Raw genomic sequence first — 24,544 nt, 5'->3', positions numbered from 1 at the left:
TTTGAATATCTCCAGAGAAGGAGACTCCACAACCTCTCTGGGCAGCCTGTTCCACTGCTCTGTCACCCTCACAGTAAAAGGATCAGCAATCCGGCCATCCCTCGCCACACATAGTCCCAAGGGATGCAGTGCCCTGGCACAGGGATGGCATAGGCATGGCACCCCTCCTTGGAGCTGAATAAACCACCGCCAGCAGCCAGGTCTCGTGCTTTTATTTCTGAAAAGGCCTTTGTTTTCCTAAAGAAAACAGAGGGCTGAGCCTGCCCCAGCCCCACTAGGGCAGCCACGGCCCCCAGAGGGATGGCAAAGGGGACCCCGACTGTGGGACCTGCCATGCACAGGGCTATGCAGCCCTTGGGGTCCTGCGGGGACCCCCCAGCCCGGGCACCTGGCTGTCACACGCACTGTGTCCCTGTGCCATTGGTGCTTCAGCATTGCTCGACGAGCCCCGCAGCTGCTCAGCCTGGCACTGGTGCCCAGCCCGGCTGCGGCACGTGGGCACTGGCTGGCTGCTGCCGCCCCACTGCTCACCAGCCTTGGCAGCCCCTGCAGAAACCGGGGTGGGCAGTGCTGGGCAAACTGGCCCTTGCAGCATCGCCTGACGCTGCCGGGAGCACACACAGGCCTGGCGTCCCCTGCCCGCGCAGCCAGCAGGTCTGGCAGAGCGATGGTGGCAACGTCCCATGTGGGTACCCGCAATGGCTTGGGGAGGCCAGTACCTCCCTGGGGGCTCCCTGTGCCCTGATGGCGGGTCCCTCCCTGGGGTCAGCACCTGTTGGAAGGGCTGTGGTGGGCGGTGGGGTGGGCACGGTCCAGCTGGGGTGGTGGCACAGCATCACTCAGCGCTGGCGCGTTCCCGCAGCACAGGCAGCGTCAGGGTCTCCGGTGCTGACTTCTTGCGTGGGCGAGTCTTGGGGGGAGCGAGGAAATCGGGGGCCTCGTCGCTGAGTGGGGTGGAGGGAGCGCTGGCAGGGGCCGAATGCGTGGCTGTGGGCTGCCCCACCTCGCTGACTGAGATGGTGGGTGCCACCAGGCCGATAAGCTCGTTGGTGGCCTCCTGCGTCTTCCGCTCATAGCACCGCACCTCCTCCATTGTCATCCCTGCCGAGCACAGCCGGGCTTGGGGCCGCTCGGCATGGCCGTGTCCTGCACCCTGTCATCCCGGGGCAGTGTGTGCCCTTTGACTGACTTCCCCCCTGCCAAGCTGGGTGCTGGGAAGGGGACGGGGATGGGGAAAAGGGGACGGGCAGGGAAGAGGACACTGGGCAGTGCAGCCAGCCCCCTGCTCCGGCACCAGCCCAGCCAGCAGCAGGGAAGGGATGGACAGACAGCCCAGGCAGTGCAGGCAGGGAATGCATGGGGAGGGCAGCTGGGCGGGTGCACCCTCTGCCATGGGGTGCAGGGGGGGCTTGGCATGCACCAAGTACAAGCCCCGCTGCCTGCACCCGCCTGCAGGTAGCATGGCGGGGTCTGGGGTCTCCGTCCCCTGCAGGCAACATGTGGCAAGGCTGACCCTGCAGCAGGGATTAGGGGTGCTGGCTCCCCAGCTTTTGGTTTGTGGCCACTTGCATCTGAGTCTCGAAGGCCCGGACCTCTTCCAGGGACATGTCTGGAAGGCAGAGAGCCACTCACCGGGATGGCCCCGCGCCTGCTGCTGGCACCCACTGCTGGCCATCACCACACCCGGGGTTCCAGTTCCCATCCCCGTGTCCGCATGCAGCAGCCACCTGCAGTTTGTCTCCCTGCCAGACCGGGAGTGCAGGCAGGGGGTGCTGGGACTCCTTTCCCCCACCCCATGTGTCAGCCAAGCCTTCCCCAGGCATGCAGTTGAGCGGGTAGCATGCAGGAGCGCAGGTAGGCATGAGGGAAGGGGGAGCGAGCACAGGCAGCAGGTTGCAGGGGAGCTGGAGGAAGAGAGGATGCTGCCTGGGGGGTTAGTGGCATCGGCAGTTAAACCCGCAGCCCCCTCCCACCCTGGGAGTCTGGGGCCACCTCAGGGACCATGTCCCCCCTTCACAAGCGGTGCCAGGGTGGCCCCGTGGACTCACCGCACCACTCGTCTACCCAGGCGAAAGCCTGCCGGTGCCCGATCAGCAGGATGTCCCGGATCACCTGCGAAGCACCGTGGGGGTCAGCATCCTGCCACTGCCCCCAGAGTCTTCCCCCCCCAGGCCTTGGCACCCCCCTCACCTTGTGCACAAACTGCTCCACCCGCGTCTGCAGCCCCCATACCTCGAACTTGACGCTCACCAGCTTGTAGGAACACATGATGGGCTTGGTGTGCTGGCGCCAGCCCTCCCGCAGTGGTCCCCGGCCTGTCTTGGCCGAGCTGAAGAAACGGGGGTCCTGGGGTGGGGGCAGAGCAGGGCTGTGAACCCCCCCGGGGATGGGGGACAAGGGATTAACCTGGGGAGCTTCCCCCATATCCCCACCCGTGCTACCTCCAGGCTGCGGTAGTAACGCTCAGGGATCTCGTCAAAGGCAATGTCCAGGAAGGAGACCTCGTGGTTGCCCAGGATTTTATCGCTGTGGAAGATCTGGGGAGGGGAGGGAGTGTGAGAGGCACCAGCCACACACATGTGCCCCCCCTCAATGAGTTTGCCAGGTCTCAGCTGCAGCACAAACTCACATTCTCACTGTCCCCGCAGTTGTCCTCGTACTTGGTCTCGATGTAGATGGAGAACTTGGGCAGGAAGGAGCACTGCAGGGAGCGGCCATCAGCTGGCCCTGAGGGATGCCTGTCCCAAGGGACGCCCACTCCCAAGGATGACCACCCCAAAGGACCCAAAAGACACCCAGCCCCAAGGACGCTGATCCCCAATGGATGCCCATCCCCAAGGACACTCACTCTGAGGGATGCCCACCCTAAAGATGCTGATCCCAAGAGACACCCACCCCCAGGGGACACCCACCCCACTGCTCTGTCCCCAGCCACACCAGGTGCTGGGGAAGTGGCCCAATCCCCCCATGCAACCTCCTTACCGTGTACTCTGCAGGGACACCATGGCACGTCAGTGTCACAGGGTGGCATCACCAGGTGGCATCAAGGGGGAGAGAGGGAGCTGTGAGACCAGGAAGCAGCCACGGCCAGGCTCTCCCGGCAGCGCACTGCTGCCACCACTGCCACTGGAGAGGGGCAGGGTGCCTGGCAGTGCCTGGGTGCCTGTCCCCACGCCCTGCCCGGGGCTCACCAGTGATGGTGTAGGGGTAGTAGTTCCAGGCCTTTTCCGTGATGTAGAAGATGCGGGGGGTCACTGCCCGCGCCCAGCTCGGCAGTTTGCTGTGGGGGACCGCAGCGGCAGGGGGCTCCACTCAGGGCAGGATACAGCCGGTAGATGCAGCCCTGCCCAGTGCCACCCAGCCCTGCTCCACTGAATGCCGACCCCCACAGCATGGCCCTGGCTCTGGGACCCCCCATCCCCACCCCAGGGACCTGCTCCCCAGGACCCTCACCTCCACCCCAGTAACCCCCCATGCACCTCTGCCACCTCCTCAGGACCCTCATCTGCACCTCAGCACCCCCCCAGGCAGCCCTGCCACCTCCCCAGGACCCTCATCTGCACCCCAGCACTCCCCCAAGCGCCCCTGCCACCTCCTAGGGACCCTCATCTGTACTTCAGCACACCCCAGGCACCCCGCCACCTCCCCAGAACACTCATCTGCATCCCAGGACCATCACCTGCACCCCAGGACACCCCCAGACACCCCTGCTACCTCCCCAGGACCTTCACCTCTACCCCAGTGCCTCCATCCTCTCCCCAGGACCCTCACTTCCTCCCCAGGCACTCTCTAACCCCTTTCCGAGGGTCCCCTACCACCTCCCCAGGGACCCCCACCCCTTCCCCAGGACTCCCCAACTCTCCAGGACCAGGGCCTCACGGTGACCGCACTGCGCCCAGGCTCCCCTGCCCAGCACCCTGTGGCTGCCCACGCCCTCAGAGCAGGATCAGGCCCCCAGGGGAGACAGGAGGTGGGTTTTGATTAATTTGCAGTCATTATAAATACCATCCCTGAGAGGGGAATCGGGAGCGCCACAGCTAAAAATAGCCCGTCTCATGCCAGCGACACCCCAGCGGGGGAGCAGCCTACGCCTGTGCCAGTGCGTGCCACAGCTGGCAGCAGGGACGCGGCAACAGCAGCACCAGGTGCCAGCTGATGCCCAACGGGCACCTGGGGCTGTGCGTGGGGAAGCGGGGACATCCCCAGGGATGGGCTGAGCAGCAGCCTGGGCATCCCCACCCAGCCCCACACTGAGGCACCCACTGGTACGCAGAAATGGGTGCCCACTGGGAGGGGGGTGCAGCCCCCAGAAAGGGTTGCAACCTTCAGGGGTGGGTGCACCCCTGCAAGATGGGTGCATGCCCTGAAGACGGATGCACCCCAGGAGATGAGTGCAGCCCCTGGAGAGAGTTGCACCCCCAGGAAGGTGGGTGCACTCTGGGAGGCAGCCCCTGAAGATGGGCGTATGCCTGGGAGGTGGATGCACCCCAGGAGATGGGTGCAGCCCCCCAAGGTAAGTGTACCACAGGAAATGGGTACACCCTGAGAGGTAAATGCAGCCCCCAAAGTTGCGTGCAGCCCCCAAAGATGGGTGCACCCCTGGGAGACAGGTGCAGCCCCCAAAGATGGATGTACCCCTGGGAGATGGGTGCAGCCACACTGCAGGGTGTCAAGGACCTAGAAAGGATGCGCCCTAGGAATTCTGGAGGGATGGATGGGGCCACCCCAATGCGCCCCCCCACAGTGCTGCCCCACAGAGCCTGCCGGGAGCCGGGGTGCCCTCCCCACCCAGCACCCCTTGCCAGAGCCACAGCCTCACCTGGAGAGGTGAACACGCTTCTCAGTGAACTGGCCAGGGCCGTGGACGGGGTCCTCATGGGGCTCGTTCTTCACCACCTCCACGCCCTCGCCCTTCTCGCTCTCCTGGTGACTGTGCTTGCTGATGGTGTAAAGCTGCCCCACGCGGTACTGCAACCACAGCGCCTGGCCTCAGTGCTGCCATCCCCTGCCCTGACACCCTCCCAGCTGAGCTGGCTGCCAGTGCAGCGCCAGGATGGGCTCCTCTTTGCTGGGCTAACAGGTTTCCAGCTGCACCACCGAGAGGAGAAACTGATGCATGGAGCAAAGGGGTGACAGACTCCAAGTCATGCAGCAGGCAAGGGTCTCCTGAGCCACCCTGTTTCAACCCCCCTGCCCCTGGGCAGCTCCAGCACCTGGGCAAGGGCTGGATCCTGCCCTCCCTGCTCTTCCCTGGGATTTGAGTGCCTTTCAGAGTGCCTGGATGCTTTCTGCTCAGCAAGTGACCTGGAAGCCTGGGAAAACTTATATATATATAGAGAGAGATGTATATGGATGTGTGTGTATTTGATGATGTGGCCACGCAATAAGTGTTTTAGCGTTCTGCTGAAGATCCCATTCATCACCCTAACCACCAGCACAATCTTATCGCTCCTCTCTGCCTAACTGAAAACCTTCCCCAGGTGCAAACATAAAACTGGTGCCTGGGGAGGGCTGGTGCTGCCTGGTGCGGACACCATGGCCACAGCTCCCTGCTCCCTGAAACGGCCCTGTTGGCAGCAGGCGCTCACAAGTGACCTTCGGCCAGGGATGCTGCCAGCTGCTGGCTATTGCTGCTGTTTGCCGACGGGGATTTGGGCTCCCTGCTGGAGCAGGGATTGAGCCTGTGCTCTCCATCAGAGCCGCTGCCCCGAGCGCTGCAGTGCCACGGGCACCCAAACCCCAAGTGCCCTTCGCCTGCCGGCTCATCCTGTGGTTCTGGGACTGGGCTGCCCCTGAGCAGCCCCTGGTGTTGCTGTTGGGCTTTGTGCCCCAAGGTCACCATGCCCAGGGATGGGATGTCGGCCTGCCTGTGCCCCAAAACATGGCTCAGCACTCGCATGGAGCATCCCAAGCCCAACAGCTGTGGCCAAAGCACACCTTGGTGGCCCAGCCAAGGCAGACAGTCCCTGCCACAAGCCATGCCATGAGGGGAGAGCAAAGGGGGCTGCAGTGTCCCCCAGCCCCTCTCCGGGCAGGAACCTTGTCCCTGGGCACTCCACTGCTGTGGGTACAGGTCCTGTACCCACAGCCCCCTCCATCGGTGGGTCCCTGCAGCCAAGCTGTCTGTAGCACCCATGGATGGGGTCTCAGGGATCCCCCCACCTCTGCATCCCTCTTCCCAACTGACACCCCCCTTTTCTGCCCAGCCCTGGGGACACAGGCAGCCGCAGTGCCCCACTGTCCCCCACTCACCTCCTCGGTAGTGAGCGGCATGCAGATGCGGTACTCCTTGATGAGCATGGTGGTACAGGCAGGGCAGGCAGGGCAGGGGTCAGGTGGAGGTGTCGGCGCTGGCGGGGGCACAGCTTATTCTGGGGGAACCCGGGGGGTGCAGTGAGAGCGGGGGAACAGTGCTTGGCAGCCTCCCACACTCCCATCCCATCACCTCACGCTTGAGGCAGCTGCCCTGCTCTCAGGACCAGTGACTTCATGAGCCGTTGCCATGGCAGTGGCGTGAGGTCACCAGTGTGCGGAATAGCCTGGGTGTACCCGGCTGGGGACACCCTGGCATCCCGAAACCCCCATGGCGTTAACCCCTTCCCTGCCAGACAGACACCCACACTCCTAGCCAACTGTCTTGGAGCACACATCCCCCCCAAAGAGAGTGTCATCCCTTTGGGGTGCCACCTCCACACCCAACCATGGTGGCCAGTGCAGCGAGAGGGTTGCAGGGATGCTGGGATGGGATCAGACCTGCTGATGCTCACAGGGATCCACCCCTGGGCACCCATGCTCTGGCCTGCCCCAGGGGGCTGCTCTCAGGGAACACGCATGGTCACATCCCTGGTGTGGGACATCCCTTCCCTGGGCTGGAGCTGGAGCCCCCCTCTCCCCCAGGGTTGCCTCCAAGCACCCAGCCTGGCCAGCACCCACCCTGGGGCTGCAGCCCAGCACCCATCCCAGCTAGCAGCACTGCTGTTTGTCCTCCTGGCCCCTGCTCCAGCTGGAGCTGGGGATGCTCAGGGTGAGTAACGGAGCAGCTCAGGGGGCTTCCGGCCGTGGCCCCCAGCCCCACGGGGCAGAAAGGAGGTGTGAGCCCTCCAAGCAGTCACCCTGAACAAAGGATCAGGCCTTGGAAGGGGCAGATGGGGGGGGGTCTTGTCTGGGGGCAGCTTGTCCAGCTGGGGACACAGGGGCACCCCTGGGGGCACAGAGGCATTGGGGGACACAGGGGCATCCCTGGGGGCACTGGGGGACACAGGAGCAACTCTGGGGGACGCAGGAGCACCCTGCTGACAGGGAAGAGGACTGGGTGCTGGTGCCGGGTAGCCGTAAGCCCACTCGGGGGGCTCCTCACCCAGCCCCGCGACCCCACCGCCCCGGGCCGGGGGGCAGAGGCAGCCCCGGCACGCGGCAGGGCGCGGTGAGGGAGGGGACACCCGGGGGACAGCCAGGGCACCCCGTGTCCTGTCCCATCCCGGTACCGGGGCACCTCACACCGGCCCGGGGGGTCCGGGGCTGCCCCGGGGGCAGAGGGGACTCGGCCCGTTCGGGGCGGGGGTGGGCTCCGGGGCTGCCCGGGGCGGGAGTCCGTGCTACCGGGACAAGCGGGCGTTATCCGAAGAGCGGCGGGGTCCCCCCGGCCCGGGCTGCGCCGCCCGCTCCCCGCCGCCCGCCCCGCTCCGCCGCATCCCCCGCGGGGCCGGGGCCGGGGTTCCCGCCGCCCGCCGCCCCCCGCCCCGGCCGCACTCACCGGGGCCCGCGGCAGTGCCCGGTGCCCGCTCCCCGCCGCCGACCGCCGTGCCCCGGCAGCCCCTGGCCATGCGCAGGAGCGGGCGGCCTCCCGCACCGCCTCCCGCACCGCCTCGACACACCGACCCCTAGGGGGAGGAATGCAGCGGCATCGGCACCGGCACCCCACCACACCGGCAGAGGCATCGGCCTTGCACCCCACCGATACCGCACCGGCAGCGGGGCTCCCCCGGCACGGTACAGCCCGGCACTGGGGGCTCGGCAGCCGCCGTGTGCCCCGGCTCGGAGATGTCCCAGCGTGTCCCCCAGGCGCAGACCCCCGATGGGACCCCCAGGCACAGGCTCTCCCGCTGGGTTGTTCCCCCCACAGCCGGCTGCAGGGAGCTGGGAGTCCCTCAGACCTCCTTCTGCACCCCCACTCCTGCACCCACCCACTCCCATGCTGCACCCCGTTGCCTGCCCGGCCTCCTGCACCCCAACCTCACCGCATCCCATGTGCCAGCACTGCCTGTATGCCATCCGGGGCGGAACACGTTACCAGCATGACGCGCCACAACTCATAACTGGCGACAGCTGCCACCGTCACTGCACTTCCCCTGCCTCTTTTCTCCATGAATTTCAATCAACCTGGACACTAAAAATAGCCGCGCTCCAGTGCTGGGCAGGGATGCACCCGGCTCCTGCGGCTTTCCCTTTATTTGCTCCAAAAATTCTGCCGGAGGCTGCGAGTGGCTCCCATGACGCTGCCCGGAGGGTGAAGATTGAGCTGTGCTGCTCGATGCCAGTGTTGCACCACAGCACACTCTGGCCTCACTGCCTGGGGTGCAGGGGAGCTGCCCACTGGGTGCCAAGGTGCCACGGTCATTGGGTGACAGCCACTGTGGGGACATGGACCAAGCGAAGGAGACACCCACAAGGTTGCCCAGTGGCCCTTGGCATTGCCATCACCAGCGGTGCTGGGACCTGCCACTGTGGTGGCCCCAGCACAGGGCACAGAGGTCCCACTTGCCCAGGCACTGTGGCACCCATGGGTGCCGTGCAGTGTCCAAGGCTGTGTCCAGGCTCTTTTGCCCCCTTCTGCCAGTGCAACCACTGTGGCAGCTGGTCTGCACCATCTCGTGATCGGGATCCCACTCTGTGGCCCCCAGTTAGCCCTGACGTGGTGGGGATGGCCCCATGGCTGTGCCTGGCTGGGCTCTTGGACCCAGCAGCCCTGAGGTGGCAGGGATGGCCCTAGGCTGTGGCTAGTGCCAAGGCAAGAGCAGTGTGGGCTGGGGACAGTAGCCCCAAAAGCCACTGGGGTGCCCCACAGGGCACCCACCCTACATCTGAGAGCACTGCGGCAAGAGCTCTGCCTGCTGGGCACACCTTCCCCTGCCTGCACCGCTCTGCTACCTTCTTCCTGAATACTGGCCTGTGGTGCCACTGTCATCCCATTAACATGTCTCAGCACCCCAAGCTCTGGTGGCAGCAGGTGACACCCACCCCCCCTGCCTTGCGTCCCCCCAGACAGGGGACTCCTTGGCAGCCCCCAAAGGGTAAAACAGCAAGCATGGGGCTCTTGCCAGCATGGCCAGGACCAAACCCAGCAGGGGTCCTGCTGGGGTGCCAGCGGTGGTGATGAGGACCAGGTGGTGCTGGTGATGACGGCCTGGCGGGCTCAGCCCCCCCAGCAGTCACATTCCTCCCGAACCCGTTTGGCAGGGTCTTGTGCAGGTGCCAAGGCAAAGGCATCCGGGTTGGGTTTTTTCCTGGTCATGCCCTGCTTCACTCCCATGCTGAGTCAACAAGGAGGAGAAAAGGGGATTTGCTGAAGTCCACTGCCCCCCTGTGCCACTGCCAGTATTCCCCCCAGTGCTGCTGGTGGCCCCCAGTTTCTCACCCCTGAGCCTCCCATGTCACTGGGGAGGATCCTTCAGAAAGCCGGGAAGCAGAAGAAAGAGGAGGCAAAAGCAAGTGAAAAATGACCCAATTTAATCCCAAACGCCCCTCCCTCCCCATCTCCAGGGTTTCGGGAGCACCCTGTTCCCCCCCAGCCCAGCCCCCATGCCAAGCAGCCTGTGGGGCACAGGCCTGAGCACACCTCCTGGAGCGCCCTGCAGCTCTGTGCTCCGGCATGGGGAGAAGGAGCTTTCCGAGGCATCTGGCCTCTTCCTCAGCTCCACTGGCAGCCCCACACCGACACCAGCATCCAGCTGCGTCCCACCACCCCTTACCCCACTAGGGTCACCCAGAGCCCTTAGGGAGGTGCCCTGATGAAGACCATCCTGGTGGAGTAGACCAGGTCCACCAAGTAGGCGATGAGGTTGAAGATGGTGAGGAAGGTGACCCCCAGGTGCTTGTCCCACCAGCAGTCTGTGCCGCAGAGGTTGGGGCGAGATGTCTGCCTGAAGCTGTAGAGGGGCCAGAGGACGGTGGCGGTGATGTACATCACCAGGGCCAGGGCATTGTAGCCCACCAGCATCTTCTCCAGCGGGCAGGGCATGTAGGCGAGGCACCGGCCAATGGTGAAGATGATGATGATGAGGGTGATGATGAAACAGATGGAGTAGACGGCCACGCACCACTGCAGGCCAGCTTTTGTATCATGGGTAGCCAGCATGGACATATCCAGCAAGGAGAAGATGAGGCAGGCCACATAGGCTTCAAATACCTTGAGGAGCCCAGGCACGGTGGAGAGGAAACTGCTGATGTCCCCTGGCTTGGTGCGGGTGAGTCCCACCTCGAGGGCGTAGGCAAGGAAGCAGAGGCAGGAGGCAACGGTGGCCACAGCCTGCAGGGCACACGTGCTGTTGTTGCAGGGGCTGCTGATGAAGGTGGAGGGGAAGACCACCGAGGTGGTGAAGACCATCAATGCCGCCAGCACGGAGAAAGCCGAGGTGAAGTCGTCCCAGGAGAGTGGTAGCCTGGGGTAGAGTCCCAGCAGCTCCAGCACCAGCACCAGCAGTGTCACAGCAAAGCAGAAGCACCAGGTGAACATGCACCACGTCCCATAGTGACTCTGGAAATGCCTTGTGGAAGCCACCAAGCTGAAGGCAATGCAGGACAGCACAACAGCAAAGAGTCGGGCAATGCCCACCCGGGAGGTCACAGTGCGGAGGTTCACTGTCACCACAGCCATGGTCCCGGCCAGCTCTCCCACCCACACTGTGCGTCACGAAACGGGTGCTGCCGGCAGCCACTCTTATCTGGGTGCTGGGATGGAGGGGTGGGGCAAAGAGCAGGGAGCTGCCAGCCCCCTGAGCCGCCGGTGCCAAGGACCCCCAGCTCTGCTGCCACTGCCACCGCTGTCAGGCGCAGCTCACCGGGGCAGCTGCTGGGGGCTGGTGGCAGTAGTGGTGTGTGCGGGTGGATTATTAACGTGGGGCCAGGCGAAGGGTGCTGGCACTTGTGGCAATGCCAAGCCCTGCGGCAGGGCTGGGGTGGGGGGGGCAGGGAGCTGCTGCATGCTACTGTCCTGGCACCACAGCGGGAGGCACAAAGGGCCTTTCACACACCCCCAGAGCACTGAGGGGTCCACCCCGGCACCCCTATTCCCACGCTGTGCAGGGGCCAGCAGCCAGTGGGGCAGCACCTGCAGGGTCTGCCTGAGGGTTTGGGGGGGCTGCACCCAGTGCCAAGTGCCCCTAGCAGGGGAGTACCATGGGGGGGAGCAGCCAGGTGTAGACCCACCCCACTCCTCCGAGCAGCACCTCCTCTTCCAGCAACTCCACTCACCTCCTGGCACCTTTGCCACCCGATAAGTGGCTCAAAGTCCAGCTTTACCAGCTGCCGTCACTGGGCAGGGTGGGTGGGGTGACGATGAGGAGGGGACCCGCACCCTGCCCACCCCGACCATCCATGGCACCACCAGCACCCCACCGGCAGCACTGCCGCTCCCCCAGGGTGCCCGTCTGGTGCTGGCACTGGGCACCCCAGCAGCCCTTGGGTGGGGGGGAGGTCTCGCCCCATGGTCCCTGTGGCTGGAGAAGTACAGGAAGGTGGTGGCATGTTAGAAGGTGGGGTCCAACAGGAGGATGATGATGGCGAAGGCTGAAGGCTCCAGGTTGACCTTTAATGCTGCACAGGGTCTAGAGGGCCTGTGCCCATGGCGGAGCTTGGGGACGAGAGACCTGGGGACCCAACCCGGGGCAGCCAGGCACTCTTGCGGGGCTCCTCGCCCCAAACTGGCATGGGCTTCTCACTCCAGGCAGGGTCCAGGCACAACCACTGGTGGGCAGGGGATGGGCACTGCCACGGGGGTCCAGTGGCAGCTTTGGGGGGGACGTGGTGGCTCAGAGGTTGCTGCCACCCTCGCCCTTGCTGGGTGGCCCATCGAGAGGGCTCAGCACTGGCCGGTTGCTCTCGTTCAGCCGCCGCACACGGTAGCTCTCATAATGGACATTGTGGGTGACGTCTTTCAGGTCCTGCAGGTGTGACCTGCCCAGGGCAGCAGCGGGAAGAGTATCAAGTCACTGTCTCCACACCCTGCTATCCCCCCTGCAGGATGCTGGCACCCCCTGCCCTGTCCCCCACTCACCGGATCAGCAGGTCCCGCAGGAGGGGGAACTCGCAGTGCGCCGGGTTCTCCACTGCAAAGCAAGGGAGAGCAGGCAGTGGGGCTGGCAGGGTGCAGGTGGGAGGGCAGGGGGTATTCCTGGGCAGCACAACCCAGCAGGCTCCAGGTACCACCACAGCACCAGCACAGCTCCACCCCACACCCCCTCCCCAGACTTAGCACCTCCCAGGGCAGGGATGCACCCATGGGTGCTGATCTCCGCACCCCCAGTGGCCCCCCCCCCCCACCATACATGGGGAGGGCCGGGGATGCAAGGGGTTCTCCTCACCTTCAATGATGCCCCACTTGGTCTTGCGGCCCAGCACCCGCTTGCCATTCACCTGGTGCTCCTGGTCCGCCCCCACCACGGCAAAGGGGATCTTCTCCTGCTGGCACAGAGAAGCGCCCTTGCCCCAGGGTGCTGCTGGGCTCCCCTGGGGATGTCTTTCCCCCACCATGGTCCCCAGGGGCCAGCATCCCCAATCCCAGTTCCTGTCACTCACCCGAATCCTGTCATTCAGCGCCCTGTCATCTGGGTCCTGGTCAAAGTCCTCCTGCGGGTACATGCTGATGGCATGGGTCTTCAGGTCCTCCTGGATCTGCAGGATACAGGGCTTGAGCTGGGGCTGGGGGTCAACACAGGGCACCCCGGGAGCCCCTCAGGGACCTGCCCTCACCCGTTGCTTGAATTCTGCCCGTTCTTCCAGGGTGAGCGTGTCAGCTTTGGCGATCACTGGCACCACGTTGACGATCTTACTGAGCCGCTGCATGAACTCCAGGTCCAGTGGGCGCAGCCTGCCAGGGACCACCTGGGATCACCCTGGGCTAGCCCTACCACCAAGCAGGGAGCACCCATGGGTGCTGTGACTGGGGACTCACCAGTGACCCGTGGGGGGGATGAAGTAGACACATGCATGGATCCGGGTGTCTGGGATCTTCCTCTTGCGGGTGATGAGGATCTCCTCGTGTAGATACCTCTCATACTGCTCATTGATGTATTTGATGATGGGTTCCCAGCTGGGGATGAGGGGTTGGGGGATGGCATCTGAGCTCAAACCCTTACCCCAAATTGCCACCCACGAAGCTGGGATGCTGCACCCTGTTGTGTCCTACCAGTTCTCGTTGTTGATCTGGTCCCCAAACCCCGGTGTGTCCGTCACCGTCAGCTTCATCTTCACACCCTTCTCCTGGATGACTATGGGGCAGAGAAGTGGATCAGGGGGACCAAGCATTGGGGAGAAGCAGGGGACCAGGAAAGTGGGGTCTGAGGCCACACCCACCCCCCTGGTCCCCTGCTTCTCCCGAGGGTTGGTAGGACACAACCCCATGGTGGTGACCTTACCATGGGTGATGGACTGCAGCTGCACGGTCTTGGGGATGCGTTCCTCCTGGCCAGGCTGTGATGCTTTGCGGCTCACCTTGGACTTGAAGAGAGTGTTCACCATCGTTGACTTCCCCAGCCCACTCTGCCCTGCAGGGATGCCAGCAGCTCAGGTTTGTTCCCCCCGATAAATTAATTCCCCCGGGCGATTACACCTTGGTATCCATTTGGGAACTTCCCAGATGTTTATCCACCCAATACATTTATTCCCCAGGATGACAGCAGCTTGGTACCCATTTGGCAGCTTCCCAGAGGCTGAGATAGCTCTGGTTTGTGTGTCCAGTACATTTATTCCCCGAAGTAATAACACCTCGGTACCCATCTGGAAGCACCCCAGTGGCTGGGATGAGCTCACCCATCAGCATCACTATATAATCAGGTACGGGATGCTGCTCCTCTTCAATTTATTGCTGGTTAAATCCCTTAAAATCCCTTAAAAGCACAATGTCCTCCCCCCCCATGGCAGCATTGGAACCAGGGCTCCCGCCACAACCAGGAGCAAACCCCATGTCCAGTGCTCACCCACAACCATGATGTTGAACTCAAAGCCTGTCTTCATGGTTTTGATTTTCATCTGGTCGAGCACGGCTTCGATTCCCACGTAACCGAAGAGCTGGCAACCCGCCGGGCCAGGTGCCACAGTGAGGGGCATCTCCTCCTCTGGCACAGCAGGTGGCTCCATGCTGTGCTCCTCGGGCTCCAGGCTGCTCCCTGCATGGATGGGCAAAGGCGGGTGAGCCCAGACTGCTCCCCCCTCCCCAGTGCCTGCGCTTCCACCAGTACTGTTGCCCCAGCAGCAGCCGCCCCGGCAGGCACGCAGCGCCAGCACATTCCTGGCAGCCAGTAAGTCTCAGCATGGCAACGGGGCACACCGCCCCCACCCCCTGGCACCCTGTGGGCAGAGGGGGATAGGGAGGTGCCGTAATGACATCCTCGGGGTGGCCATGCCACCAGGCAGCCCTGCCCGTCCCCTGCAATGCCATCGGTTGCTCTGTGAGGTGGTTACATCAGGCACCACAGCTGCTGCTGGCACTCTTTGCCCATCCCACGTCGTCACCCATGCCGAGGCCATCCCCTGCAGCACCCTCTCCGGCCCTGGTGTACCGGGCATGGGGCAGGACGCGCGACCCCACATTGTACCCAGGCATCGGCCCCTGCCACGGCAAGGGGCACCTGCCTGCAGTCCTGGGGGCTGAGGAGGGCCAGCACAGGCACCGGCGCAACCCTGAGCCCCATGGACATGCAGAGTTTGCCCAGGGAACCATGTCCAGAGCATGCCCCAGCCCTTTGTGTGGCAGCTTGGGGGGCCCCAGAGCCCTTTCTTCCTCCTCCTCCTCCTCCCCAGCACAGCCATTGTTCGTGTCCTACCTCAGTGCCGCAGTGCCCTCGCTCAGCACCCCACTAGGGTTGGGGCGGTCTCCCAGGCGCCATCAGTGTCCCCATCTCCATCAATGCCGCAGCCCGGCACCCTCCCCTCCACCAGCCCCTGGCTGGCACAGAACCTGGCTCCGGCGAGACTGCCGCTCCCACACATGACCAGCACAGCAACATCCCTCCCTCCCTCCCTTCCCCACCCGCATCCCCCTCCCTGCCACAGCCAAGCCCCTGTGCCGAGTTTGCTGGTTGCCCGGCAGGGTGGGGAAGGCGCCCGCCCAGCACATGGCACCGCTGGCCTCCAGCCAAGCCGGCGCAGATGGGGACCCCAGCACAGCGATGCTCCCCACACCGTGGCACCTACCACCCCCATGGGAAGGCTGCAGTGACACTGAAGGGGAGCAGGAGATATCGGCTGTGGGTACCATCCCCACTGGCACCCACTGGCTCCCTGGCACCAGGGACCACCCTGCACCATGCTCCCCAAGCAGCACCCATGCCCAGTTGTGGCACAGGCACGGTGGGGCGAGGTGAGGGGTTGTGGCCCTGCCACCTGCCCCACTGCCGCAGTGCCCCATGGCGCCTGCATCCCCCCGCACCGCAGGCTCCCCACCAGCCACATATGTGCCAGCCGGTCCTTGGCGTCGGCGAGGCTTCAGTGGCAGCTTGCTGACAGCCGAGGCTGCCGAGAGAGCTGAGCTGCCCTGCTGAGGCTGCAGCCATGTGCCATGCAGCCTGGGGACAACAAGCACATGGGCAGGGTCCAGCCCAAGGGTACCAGATGATGCAGCCAAACATGCCTGTTGCTTCTGTAAAAGAATCCTGGCCAGGGGGCTGGGGGGGGGGCACCCAGCACCTTGTGCCCACTGGTGGGTGCAAACCCACTGCCTGGCCGGAGCGATGGAAGAGCACAGCCGGGCAGCGATTCCCTGGAAGGTGGCAGGGTTGGGGACAGCAGCACCACATGTCCCAGCTCCCCCCGCGCCCCTGTGGGTCGGGGTGTTCCTCGGAAGTGGCAAAACAGCCAGGGACTTCCTGGTGATAGCGGTGCCACCCAGCGGGGGGGTCTGGGGGCAGGTGGGGTGCTGCCTGGGGCAGGCAGGGTGCTGCCTGCAGCAGAGCTGGGGTGCTCTGCAGGCAGGCAGCGAGATGGGAACCCCTCCCAATGCTCACCTGGACACACCACTGCTCCCACGGACACCGCCTCCCCTACACCCCCCACCCCAGTCCCTGCCAGACCCTGGCTGTTGCCAGGACAGCTCCAGAACCAAGTGATGCAGCTGCTGCCTGGAGCCACCCAGGGTGGCCGGTCACCGCAGGCAGAGTGCAGGCAGGATGGGTGCTTGCACCCCTCCCAGCTGCCCAGGATGCAGCACCCATGCAGGTGCTCGGCTGTTTTCTGCTGCCTCATGCCGTGCCATGCTGGCGACAGCACCAAGCAGACACAAACAGCCAGAGGGAGTGTCGGGCAGAGCTGCGGGGCACATGGCAGCGCTGGATGCTGCACCCACAACCGCCTCTCCCACAGGGCTAGAGCCCCCTGTGTCGTGGCCCTCACTGCCGTAAAGACCCAGCAGCAATGGCTGGCAGCCGGGCAGCCACAAGGAAGCTCTTTGGCATCATCACGCACCTCCAGGGCTAATGGCTCCTGCAGCCAGACCTGTTCGAGGACTTATTAAAGATGCTCTTATTTTCCAGGCAAGTCAAGTAATCCCGGGTCTGTGGTCTCGTCCATGGATTTAATTACGGATGCGGGGCTAATTGGCCAGTTCCCCAGGGAAGCCTGTAATAAGGCTCTGGGAGTGGAGGGTGCTGGGAGAGGATGAGCCTGGATTGGAGCTCCTGGCCCAGCTGCTCGCCACTGTGCTGAATTTGGCATCACCTCGGCTGAAGCACAGCTGGATGGGGAGAGCACAGCGCTGAGTCCCAAAGGCTTGAGGGTGGGTGGGCACGAGGGAGCCAGCCCCTCCGGCAAAGGGATGATTTTGGGGATGTGGAGGGAGAGGAGCCCACCACACCAGAGAGGACCTCGCCACAGCTCTACCCGCCTGACCGAGCATGACCCAGAAACGCCGGTGTCTTTTCCAGCACCCAGCACGACCCAAGGGGACAGTGGTGACAAACCCATCTGCAGCCTGGCTGGCTGTGGCATAGGCGGGAGCCGCAGCACAGGGCTGGGGACCGGCAGTGAGCAGAAGCAGAAGTGAACCACTGGGCAAAATCCTGCGCCCTGCAGCACTGCCTGCCTGCTGGAGCATGGGAGGGCTCACCCTGCCCCAGCAGCAGCAACCCCCTGCCCGCACGCCACCCTGCCCGGTGCCACCACGTTCATCCCTACCTGGGCAAGCTGGCCGGAGCCGGGGCTGCTGCTTCTGAGAGCTGGTCACCAGGGCCAAATGGCTCCTGGGGTGCAAGATGGGGAGGGCGGCTGCAGCCCACGGCTCCTCCTCTGCTCCTCCTCTTCCTCGCCCGGGGCCCTGCGTGGGCGACCCATCAGCGTGGAAGTGAAACGCGGCGGCCGCCAGCTCGCTTGGTGCTTCCACCCACAGGGTGTGGGAATGAGAGTGCCACACTGCCTCACAGCCACCTGTGGGTGCCATCACCACCATGGGGCCATGGTGGCCTCCCAGGAGAGGAGAAAGAGCATCCCCACCTATTCCTGACACAGAAACCACTGTGCCTGAGCAGCGCACGCCAGTCCCATGTCGTCTGAAGGGCAGCCGGTGCCCGCATGCTGCCCACCATCTTGCGCCCCACGCCGCAGCCTCAGCACACCACACTCAGCCACCCTGCCAAATGCCAGCTTGGTCCTGAGCAACCACCCCCCATGTCCCCATCACCCTGGCTCAGCCCTGAGCACTGCCCCCCCATGTCCCCATCACCCCGGCTCAGCCCTGAGCACTGCCCCCCCCATGTCCCCATCACCCTGGCTCAGCCCTGAGCACTGCCCCCCCCATGTCCCCATCACCCCGGCTCAGCCCTGAGCACTGCCCCCCCATGTCCCCATCATCCCATCTCCCCAGTTTGGCCCTGAGCACTGTCCCCTCCGCCCCAGCCAGTGCCACGGGCAGTGGCGGGTCAGCAGGGCAGCCAGGCTGGCTGGGCAGCACGGCCACAGGCATTGTTGGGGGATGATTCACCCCAGCCCGGAGCAGATGTATGGATGCCTTTGCCAGCGTCAGTACTTAAGAGCCCAGCGATGGTGGCTCTCATGACACCCCAGCGAGACGCACAATGAGCCCCAAGCTCCTAAACATGGAGCACCAGCGGCAGCAGCCATCTCCTGGTCACCCTGGCGCTCTCCAGCCTTCCCTGGAGCAGCTGTGGGGAAGGAGGAACACTGGGTGTCCCCTGCCCCATGCTTGAGGAACAGACAGAAGCTGGTGCGGTGGGAGCTGGGGGCATGGCTGTGCCGGGGAGCACTGTATCCTCCCGCCAGCACAAGGCACGCGCCAAGCATGCCAGAGCACACCTTGGCCCCCAGCCACCTCCTCCGCCTCCGCGGGAAGGGAGGAACAGGATCCATCCCCACGTCAAGGCAAGGCTTAAAAGGGGAGAAAGTGCTGGATGCGGAACAAGATCACAGCGATAGCTGGCACGCGTGGGGCCACGGTGCTCAGTGCTGCTGCCAATGGGGCACATGTGTCCCGACCTGTCTGCCCGCGCCGGGAAAACGATTAGTGCTAGGCAGCACGGGAAGCTCGCCAGGCACCTGGGAGCCAGGCGGTATGGGAGCCCTGCCAGAGGTGTGCTGGACTCTGTGCCGTGTGGCCCTCCCCACCGCTACGCGCCACACTGTGCTGAGCGGCGTCCAATGTGCCCCGCCACCCCCAGCACTGGTGGGGAGGAGGGTGCCAGCGGGCATCATACTGGCCATGTCCCCAGCATCACCACAGCCCTGCATCACCACCCTCCCCAGCATCAGCAGCGCTGGGGTGGCTGGAGGCAGCGGAGCTCACTGGGAGGTTGTGGCAATGCCATGCCCAGCAAGGGTGTCCTGGTGGGGAGAGGGGACAAGAGCGAGTCCTACCGTACTCTGGCGTCACCGCAGCCCAGCCACTGTCTGCAGCCTCGTTGGGAGCCACCACCGCCGTGCAGGGTCCCCGCGGCTCCACCAGCCTGGCACTGGAGGGGGTTGCCCCAGCTCCACTGGGTGCTGCTGGGGTTCCCAGGGCCGGCACCAGCACCAGTCCCCCGAGGAAGGCAGGCTGGGAGCTCACTTGCACTGTCTGTGGCTGGGACACCAGCTTGAAGGGGGCAGCTTGGGGCGCTGGTGGTGGTGGTGGCAGCCCCTCAGCCCTCCCCAGGGACGGGGTGGTGGGGGCTGGGGCTGCCTCCCCCTGGCCCTGGGGGAGCGGTGGGGGCCGGTGGGCTGGGCCAGGGCTGGCGCTGAGGCTGACCCTCAGCTGCGGCCGAGGCAGCGTGCAGGTGGCCACATCCCACCTCTGTGGCAGCCACTCCCCTGGCCCCTTGGGGAGCGTGGGCAGCCCTGGGGCCAGCCCAGTGCCATCACACAGGGCCAGGGTGGAGGAGGGAGGCTGGTGGGTGTGGGGCTGGGTTGCAGGGCTGCGGGCGCTCCATGGCTGGGGGTGTGGTGGGGAGGTCCCCGTCCCTGGCTCCTCAGCAATGTGCAGGTCCAGTGCCGGCAGCGAACCACAGCTGGTGGTGGCCCCATGGAGAGGACGCTCCAGCTCTGCCGGGAAGACACTGCTGTGGGATGGGACCTTCTTCAGGTAGGTGCCAGTGGCCAGGGGGCTGCCTGGCGGCTGGGGGGGTGCAGGGCTCTCCAGGCTGGAGGATGAGCTGCGGAGGCTCTCGCCGTCGCTGCCTGGCCCTGGGGCAAAGCCCCGGTGAGTCTGGAAGGAGGTAACACAGGTGACGGCAGTGCTGGTTGTGCCGTTGGCTCGGCCAGTGGAGAGACTGGTGTTGAGCCGGCTGCACAGCACGGGGCTGGGAACCGGGCTGGGGCCAGCAGCAGTGCCAGAGCAGGGTGGGTGGCCGGGCTGCAGCGGCCGGCGGCACTCGCCGGTGCCTGAGGGCAGCAGGGACACGGGTGGGGAGCCGGGTGCCTCATCCCCATCCACCTCAAACGACTTCTTGAGCGCTAGGGACAGAGAGAGAGAGAGATGGTGGCATGAGAGTGGCACCTGATGGCACCTGCAGCAGGGCACCCACCAGGCTCTGTCCCCTCCCCAGCTGACCCCCCCGTGCACGGACCCCCAGCTGTGCTGTGCCATGCTGCACCGTGCCAGCACCCAGAGGCACCCCCCAGGCAGCCTGGTGCCAAAGGGCTGTTTGTGAGCTCGTCCTGCATGGGAAACCAGCTCAGCACCAGCAGCCCCATGGCCCTGCTGCATTGTTCACCCCGGTTTTTATCATTGTCACCACAGTTTATATGTACCTGGCCAGCCAGTGCCATTGGCTCCCACCACAGCACACTGCCTGCTTTATTCCCCCCTGTAAGGGATCCATCCCCGAGTAACCGGATCCCCCCGGCCGACCCTCTCCCCCTACATCCATACAAACCGCCATTCTTGGAGAGATTCCTGCCCCCTTACAGGGCATTAACCCTGAAGCCTACTGATGATGAGGCCTCGCACAGCATTAATGTTCGAGTCCATGCAGGAGGCTGCAGCCCTGCCTCCCACATGTCTTTGCAGCAGTGACGGCAACCACGAGCCCACGCTGCAGCCCCAGGGCTGCTGTTGGCGCGAATGTGCCCCCACACAGACCCCACCACCACCCCATGGGCATCGCAGCACCTGGCTCTGGTGCAAAGCCTCTCGCTGGAGCAGCCGCCGTGCGCTTGCCAGCGGTGGGGGGGCCCTCTCCCCTGGGCACCATGGCTGGGCACCACCATGGCAGGTCTGAGCTGCCAGGACCCCGGTGAAGCCCCCACGACCAGGAAGTGCCTTCACTGGGTGGCTGCCCCCTCCCTCCCACTGCAGCACAGCCCCCGCCAGGAGCCACGCTCCTGCCAGATCTGCCAAAGTGGCACCGTTTGGTACTGGCAGCCAGTTCCTTGGCCCCGGGGAGAGCGTGTGGGGCCCAGGCCCCGCCGGGCAGCCTTCCTCGCCCCCGCTGCACCCCGCTGCCAAGCTGCGGGTGGCTGCCTCTGGTGGGGAGGCTGCGGGGGATGGCCCACGCCGCTCCCCTTCATCCTGGCACGTGTGCCAGCCTGCCCTGGCACTGCACACACCAGCATGAGGCTGCCCTCACCCCCCTCTTCCTTGGCCCCATGGCCACTGCCCCGGCTTGGCCATCAGTGCCGGGGGCAGTGGGGCAGCAGGGGTCTCGTCCCCAACCCCTCCCCAACTCACCTCTGTGCCTGGGGCTGGGCAGGGGTCAGGGGCCTGGGCGCTGCTAATAACAGCTCTCCCTGACCGGTCCTGCCCCCCTCCAGCTGGCCATGGGGCCAGGGGCCATGGGGCCACCGAGATGGCACCCCCCATACCACATCCATCTCCTGTTTTGGCACCACCGGGGGCATGCCAAAATGCCTGCCATCACCCCAGACCTGCCCCTGGTGACAGGTCATGGCCTCATCCATCCCTTTGGCTGTCCCAACCCATGTCCGGAGTGATGGGCAGAGCAGAGGGGGGCAGCAGTGGGGAGATGGAGGGGGAGGGGTGGCAAGGGGTTTGGGGGGGGATAGGAGGGTGGGAGAATGGCAGAAGGTTTGGGAGGGATGCAGGGCGAGGTGGGGGGGGTAGCAGAAGGTTTAGGGGGGATGGTGGGGGTGGGGGCATGGCAGGGTGTGTGTGGGGATGGCAGGGATTGAGGGGGGTGGCAGTGGTGTGTGTGGGGGGTGACAGGGGGTGGAGGCGGCCCGGCAGCGGCGGGGTTAAGGTGCCCAGGGTAGGTGCACACATTCCTCCCCGGCGAGGGCAGCAGCAGCCCCGGGGTCGGGTTTCGCCGCCCGCCCACCCCTCCCCGCCCGCCCCCGGCCCCGGATCCCGGCCCCGGCCCCTCCCGCCGCGGCCTCCGGGAAGCGGCCGGGGATAATCGCGGCCAAGAGAAAGACAAACCCGCCCCGCTGCCTCCCACGGCCGGGCCGCCCCGGGGGGGCTCCCGGCCCCGACCCCACAGCCCCCGCGGGTCGGGTGGGAGCACGCACATGCGGAGAGGGCGCACACGCACAAGCACGAACACGGGGAGGGGGAGTGCACACAAGCACCCCATCCCCCCCACCCCCCACCCCCCTCCCTGAGCGTTCTGCAGCTCCTCGCCCCGCACCCCCCACTCCACGGGGCACCCCCCCGGCGGTGCACCCACGCCCCGGGCACACCCCGCCGGGCTCCCCGAGGATGCGCCCCGTCGGGTACATTCCAGCTCCCCGCGCCGCGGGGTGCATCCCAACATGCGCAGCCCCCCCACGATACCCGGTCCTTTGGGGGGCGTCCCAGCCCCCTCCCCATGCGCAGCCCCCCACGACGCGCGGCCCCCGTGGGCCATCACCCCCCACGATGCGCAGCCCCCTATGAGGGGAGCGCATCCCCCCACGCCACCCAGCCCACGGAGTGGGGGGGAAGCGCAGCACCCTCACGATGCTCAGCCCGGGGGGGGTCATCCCATCCTGCCAAGACGCACAGCCCCAGCATTCCCCATCATCCCCCCCCCTCCGATACCCAGCCCCGAGTGGGGGGTCTCGCACCTTCGAAGTCGGAGAGGATCCCGTCTAGGTGCTCCTTGACAGAGAGCCGGGCCATGCCGGGGCGGGGGGGAGAGCCGGCGGCTGCCGCCCACCCGGGACACCCGCATGGGGAGGGGGCGGCCGCGGCGGGCGGAGCGGAGCCGCTGAGTCCCGGGACGGGACGGGACGGCGCCGGCTGCCCTCGGCGGGGAGGGGAAAGAGGAGGGGAGCGGGGCGGGGGGAGGGGTGGGAGGAAGGGGAGGGGAAGGTGCTGCCCGCGAGTGGGCAGAGGATGCCCCCCTCCCTTAACCCCCCACGCCCACGAAGCCCTGCAGAGGCTGGCAGCGATGGCCGGGGCTGGGGACCCCAAGCTGGGCTCCGCGGACCCCATGCCGGGCGAGCGACGGGGGCTCGCCTGCCTGTCCCTCCCCCCATCCCCCCCTTCCAGGGGTGCACCCAGCCTCTGTCTTGGCCCTGCTCGCTGTGGGTGCTGCCTGTGCCCCCACTGTCGCTGGGGGGGGGGGCGGGTCCCGACAGGCTGGGGGGCCATGGCCAGGCTGGGGGTCCCGATCGGGCTGTGCACCACAGGCCTTGCCCCTCCCCGGGCTTTCCAGCTTGGAGAAAGAGGAGGAAGATGCACTGGTGCTGCCTGTGGTGGCCTCCCAGCTGTGGGGTGTTTGCTGGGTGTTACTGTTCCCTGGTGTGGCCGTCCCTGCCGGGGGTCATGCCCCATGCCTGAGCTCCTGGAGCATCCCTGGGGACCAGCTGCTGGGGATCGCGCTCCCCGTGAGTATCCCGAGTGGGCCTGCCCACGGCAAGTGCCACGAGGCGATGCAGGCAGCACCTCAGGGTGAGGGTCCGCACCAGGGCTGCCCCCCTTAGCCCTACGGGATGCTCAGGGCGGGGGGGGTGTCATCCATCCCCCTCACACCCCGGCTGCTAAGGGTTAACGCCATCCCAGGATTGGCAGCAGATGTGGAAGGGGAAGGAGCTGGAAATCCCTTCTCCCACCAGGGGTCCCGCAGCAAGAGCTCTGCTCTTCGACACCCTCCAGCCACCGGCCGCAACTAAACACCCCGTGGCTGGAGCACATTCCTCCACTGGGCCCGGGCTGGGGGTGCAGCCGGATCTCCTGCAGCATCATTGCCTGGGGATGCAGTCGTGGTTGCCCTGGTCGTCCTTGCTGGTCGATGTGGGACGCAGCCACGGTGACCCTGCTTGTGCCTAGGTCTTGGGGGTGTTTGAAGGTGCCCACTGGCTCCCTGGGGAAGGGGCTGGATGGGCTCTCCCCAGTCACCCTGTGGCTTTTTGGGTGCCAGGTTGTTGGGATGGGAGAGTGCTGCTGTCCCTGGGGTCACGCTGGGCAAGGGCCTGATCCAAGGCAAGCTGGGCTGGGAAGGAATAGCTCTGCTTATCCCACAGCTTTGTCTCTTTGTGGCTCATGCCAGCAGTGACAAGCCCACGGAGCTGGGTGGCAGGGAGCTGGGCTGGGTGCTCATGGCAGCCTGCCTGCCCCTAGCACCCTGCCTGTACCGACAGAGCACTTGGGCTGCAAGCACTGAGCACCACGCTCCTGCTGCCAAGGCTGAGAGCAGCAGGGAGGCACCAGGGCCACGTGTGATGACTGGAGGGCATCTTGGGATCATCACCCTTCCTGCAAAGCACCTACCCCAGCTGGAGCCAGGCGGGTGTCATGCATGGCCAAGCCAGATCCGGAGCTGCCAGACTCCAGAACTGTTGCATTCAATGAAGTCGGGGTGATTTATGGTGCTGCCTTGTCCAGCCAAGCTGGCCTGACCCAAAAAAAAGGGAGAGGGGGAGCGCGCAGGAGCAGCACAGCTGGATCCCCACGGTTGGACCCTGGACC

General features: G+C 65.4%; 3 protein-coding genes across 7 annotated transcripts; all 3 read right to left on the bottom strand.

Moving 5' to 3' along the window:
- Positions 1 to 197: 197 nt before the first annotated feature.
- Positions 198 to 7,889, bottom strand: LOC135315251 (cytoplasmic phosphatidylinositol transfer protein 1-like). 2 transcript variants are annotated; one of them, XM_064462148.1, is made up of 10 exons: positions 7,754 to 7,889; positions 6,253 to 6,371; positions 4,820 to 4,968; positions 3,192 to 3,280; positions 2,983 to 2,990; positions 2,630 to 2,701; positions 2,442 to 2,537; positions 2,191 to 2,346; positions 2,049 to 2,112; positions 198 to 1,101 (listed from the first exon to the last, which is right to left on the bottom strand). In XM_064462148.1, the coding sequence occupies exons 2-10, from the start codon at positions 6,298 to 6,300 to the stop codon at positions 836 to 838; spliced, it is 948 nt and encodes a 315-aa protein (XP_064318218.1). In that variant the 5' UTR covers positions 6,301 to 6,371; positions 7,754 to 7,889; the 3' UTR covers positions 198 to 835. The 2 variants fall into 2 exon arrangements, with proteins under 2 accessions (XP_064318218.1, XP_064318219.1); XM_064462149.1 differs by lacking the exon at positions 7,754 to 7,889 and having other exon boundaries at positions 6,253 to 7,676.
- Positions 7,890 to 9,736: 1,847 nt separating this feature from the next.
- On the bottom strand, positions 9,737 to 11,680 carry LOC104042828 (myeloid-associated differentiation marker homolog). The gene has a single exon (XM_009502348.2). It carries the CDS (start codon positions 10,871 to 10,873, stop codon positions 9,992 to 9,994), a length of 882 nt encoding a protein of 293 aa, XP_009500643.2. The 5' UTR covers positions 10,874 to 11,680; the 3' UTR covers positions 9,737 to 9,991.
- A 105-nt stretch (positions 11,681 to 11,785) lies between these two features.
- Positions 11,786 to 22,908, bottom strand: SEPTIN12 (septin 12). 4 transcript variants are annotated; one of them, XM_064462134.1, is made up of 11 exons: positions 22,699 to 22,908; positions 19,075 to 20,148; positions 14,193 to 14,381; positions 13,632 to 13,760; positions 13,403 to 13,484; positions 13,169 to 13,306; positions 12,967 to 13,084; positions 12,793 to 12,888; positions 12,579 to 12,678; positions 12,272 to 12,323; positions 11,786 to 12,171 (listed from the first exon to the last, which is right to left on the bottom strand). In XM_064462134.1, the coding sequence occupies exons 1-11, from the start codon at positions 22,751 to 22,753 to the stop codon at positions 12,027 to 12,029; spliced, it is 2,178 nt and encodes a 725-aa protein (XP_064318204.1). In that variant the 5' UTR covers positions 22,754 to 22,908; the 3' UTR covers positions 11,786 to 12,026. The 4 variants fall into 4 exon arrangements, with proteins under 4 accessions (XP_064318204.1, XP_064318205.1, XP_064318206.1 ...); XM_064462135.1 differs by having other exon boundaries at positions 12,579 to 12,675; XM_064462136.1 differs by lacking the exons at positions 19,075 to 20,148; positions 22,699 to 22,908 and adding an exon at positions 17,383 to 17,876.
- Between the last annotated feature and the right edge of the window lie 1,636 nt (positions 22,909 to 24,544).

The sequence above is a fragment of the Phalacrocorax carbo genome, chromosome 10 (genome assembly GCF_963921805.1).
Source record: "Phalacrocorax carbo chromosome 10, bPhaCar2.1, whole genome shotgun sequence".
NCBI lineage: Eukaryota > Metazoa > Chordata > Aves > Suliformes > Phalacrocoracidae > Phalacrocorax > Phalacrocorax carbo.
Note: the sequence above shows the minus strand (reverse complement) of the source record. Positions and strands in the feature narration are given on the sequence as shown.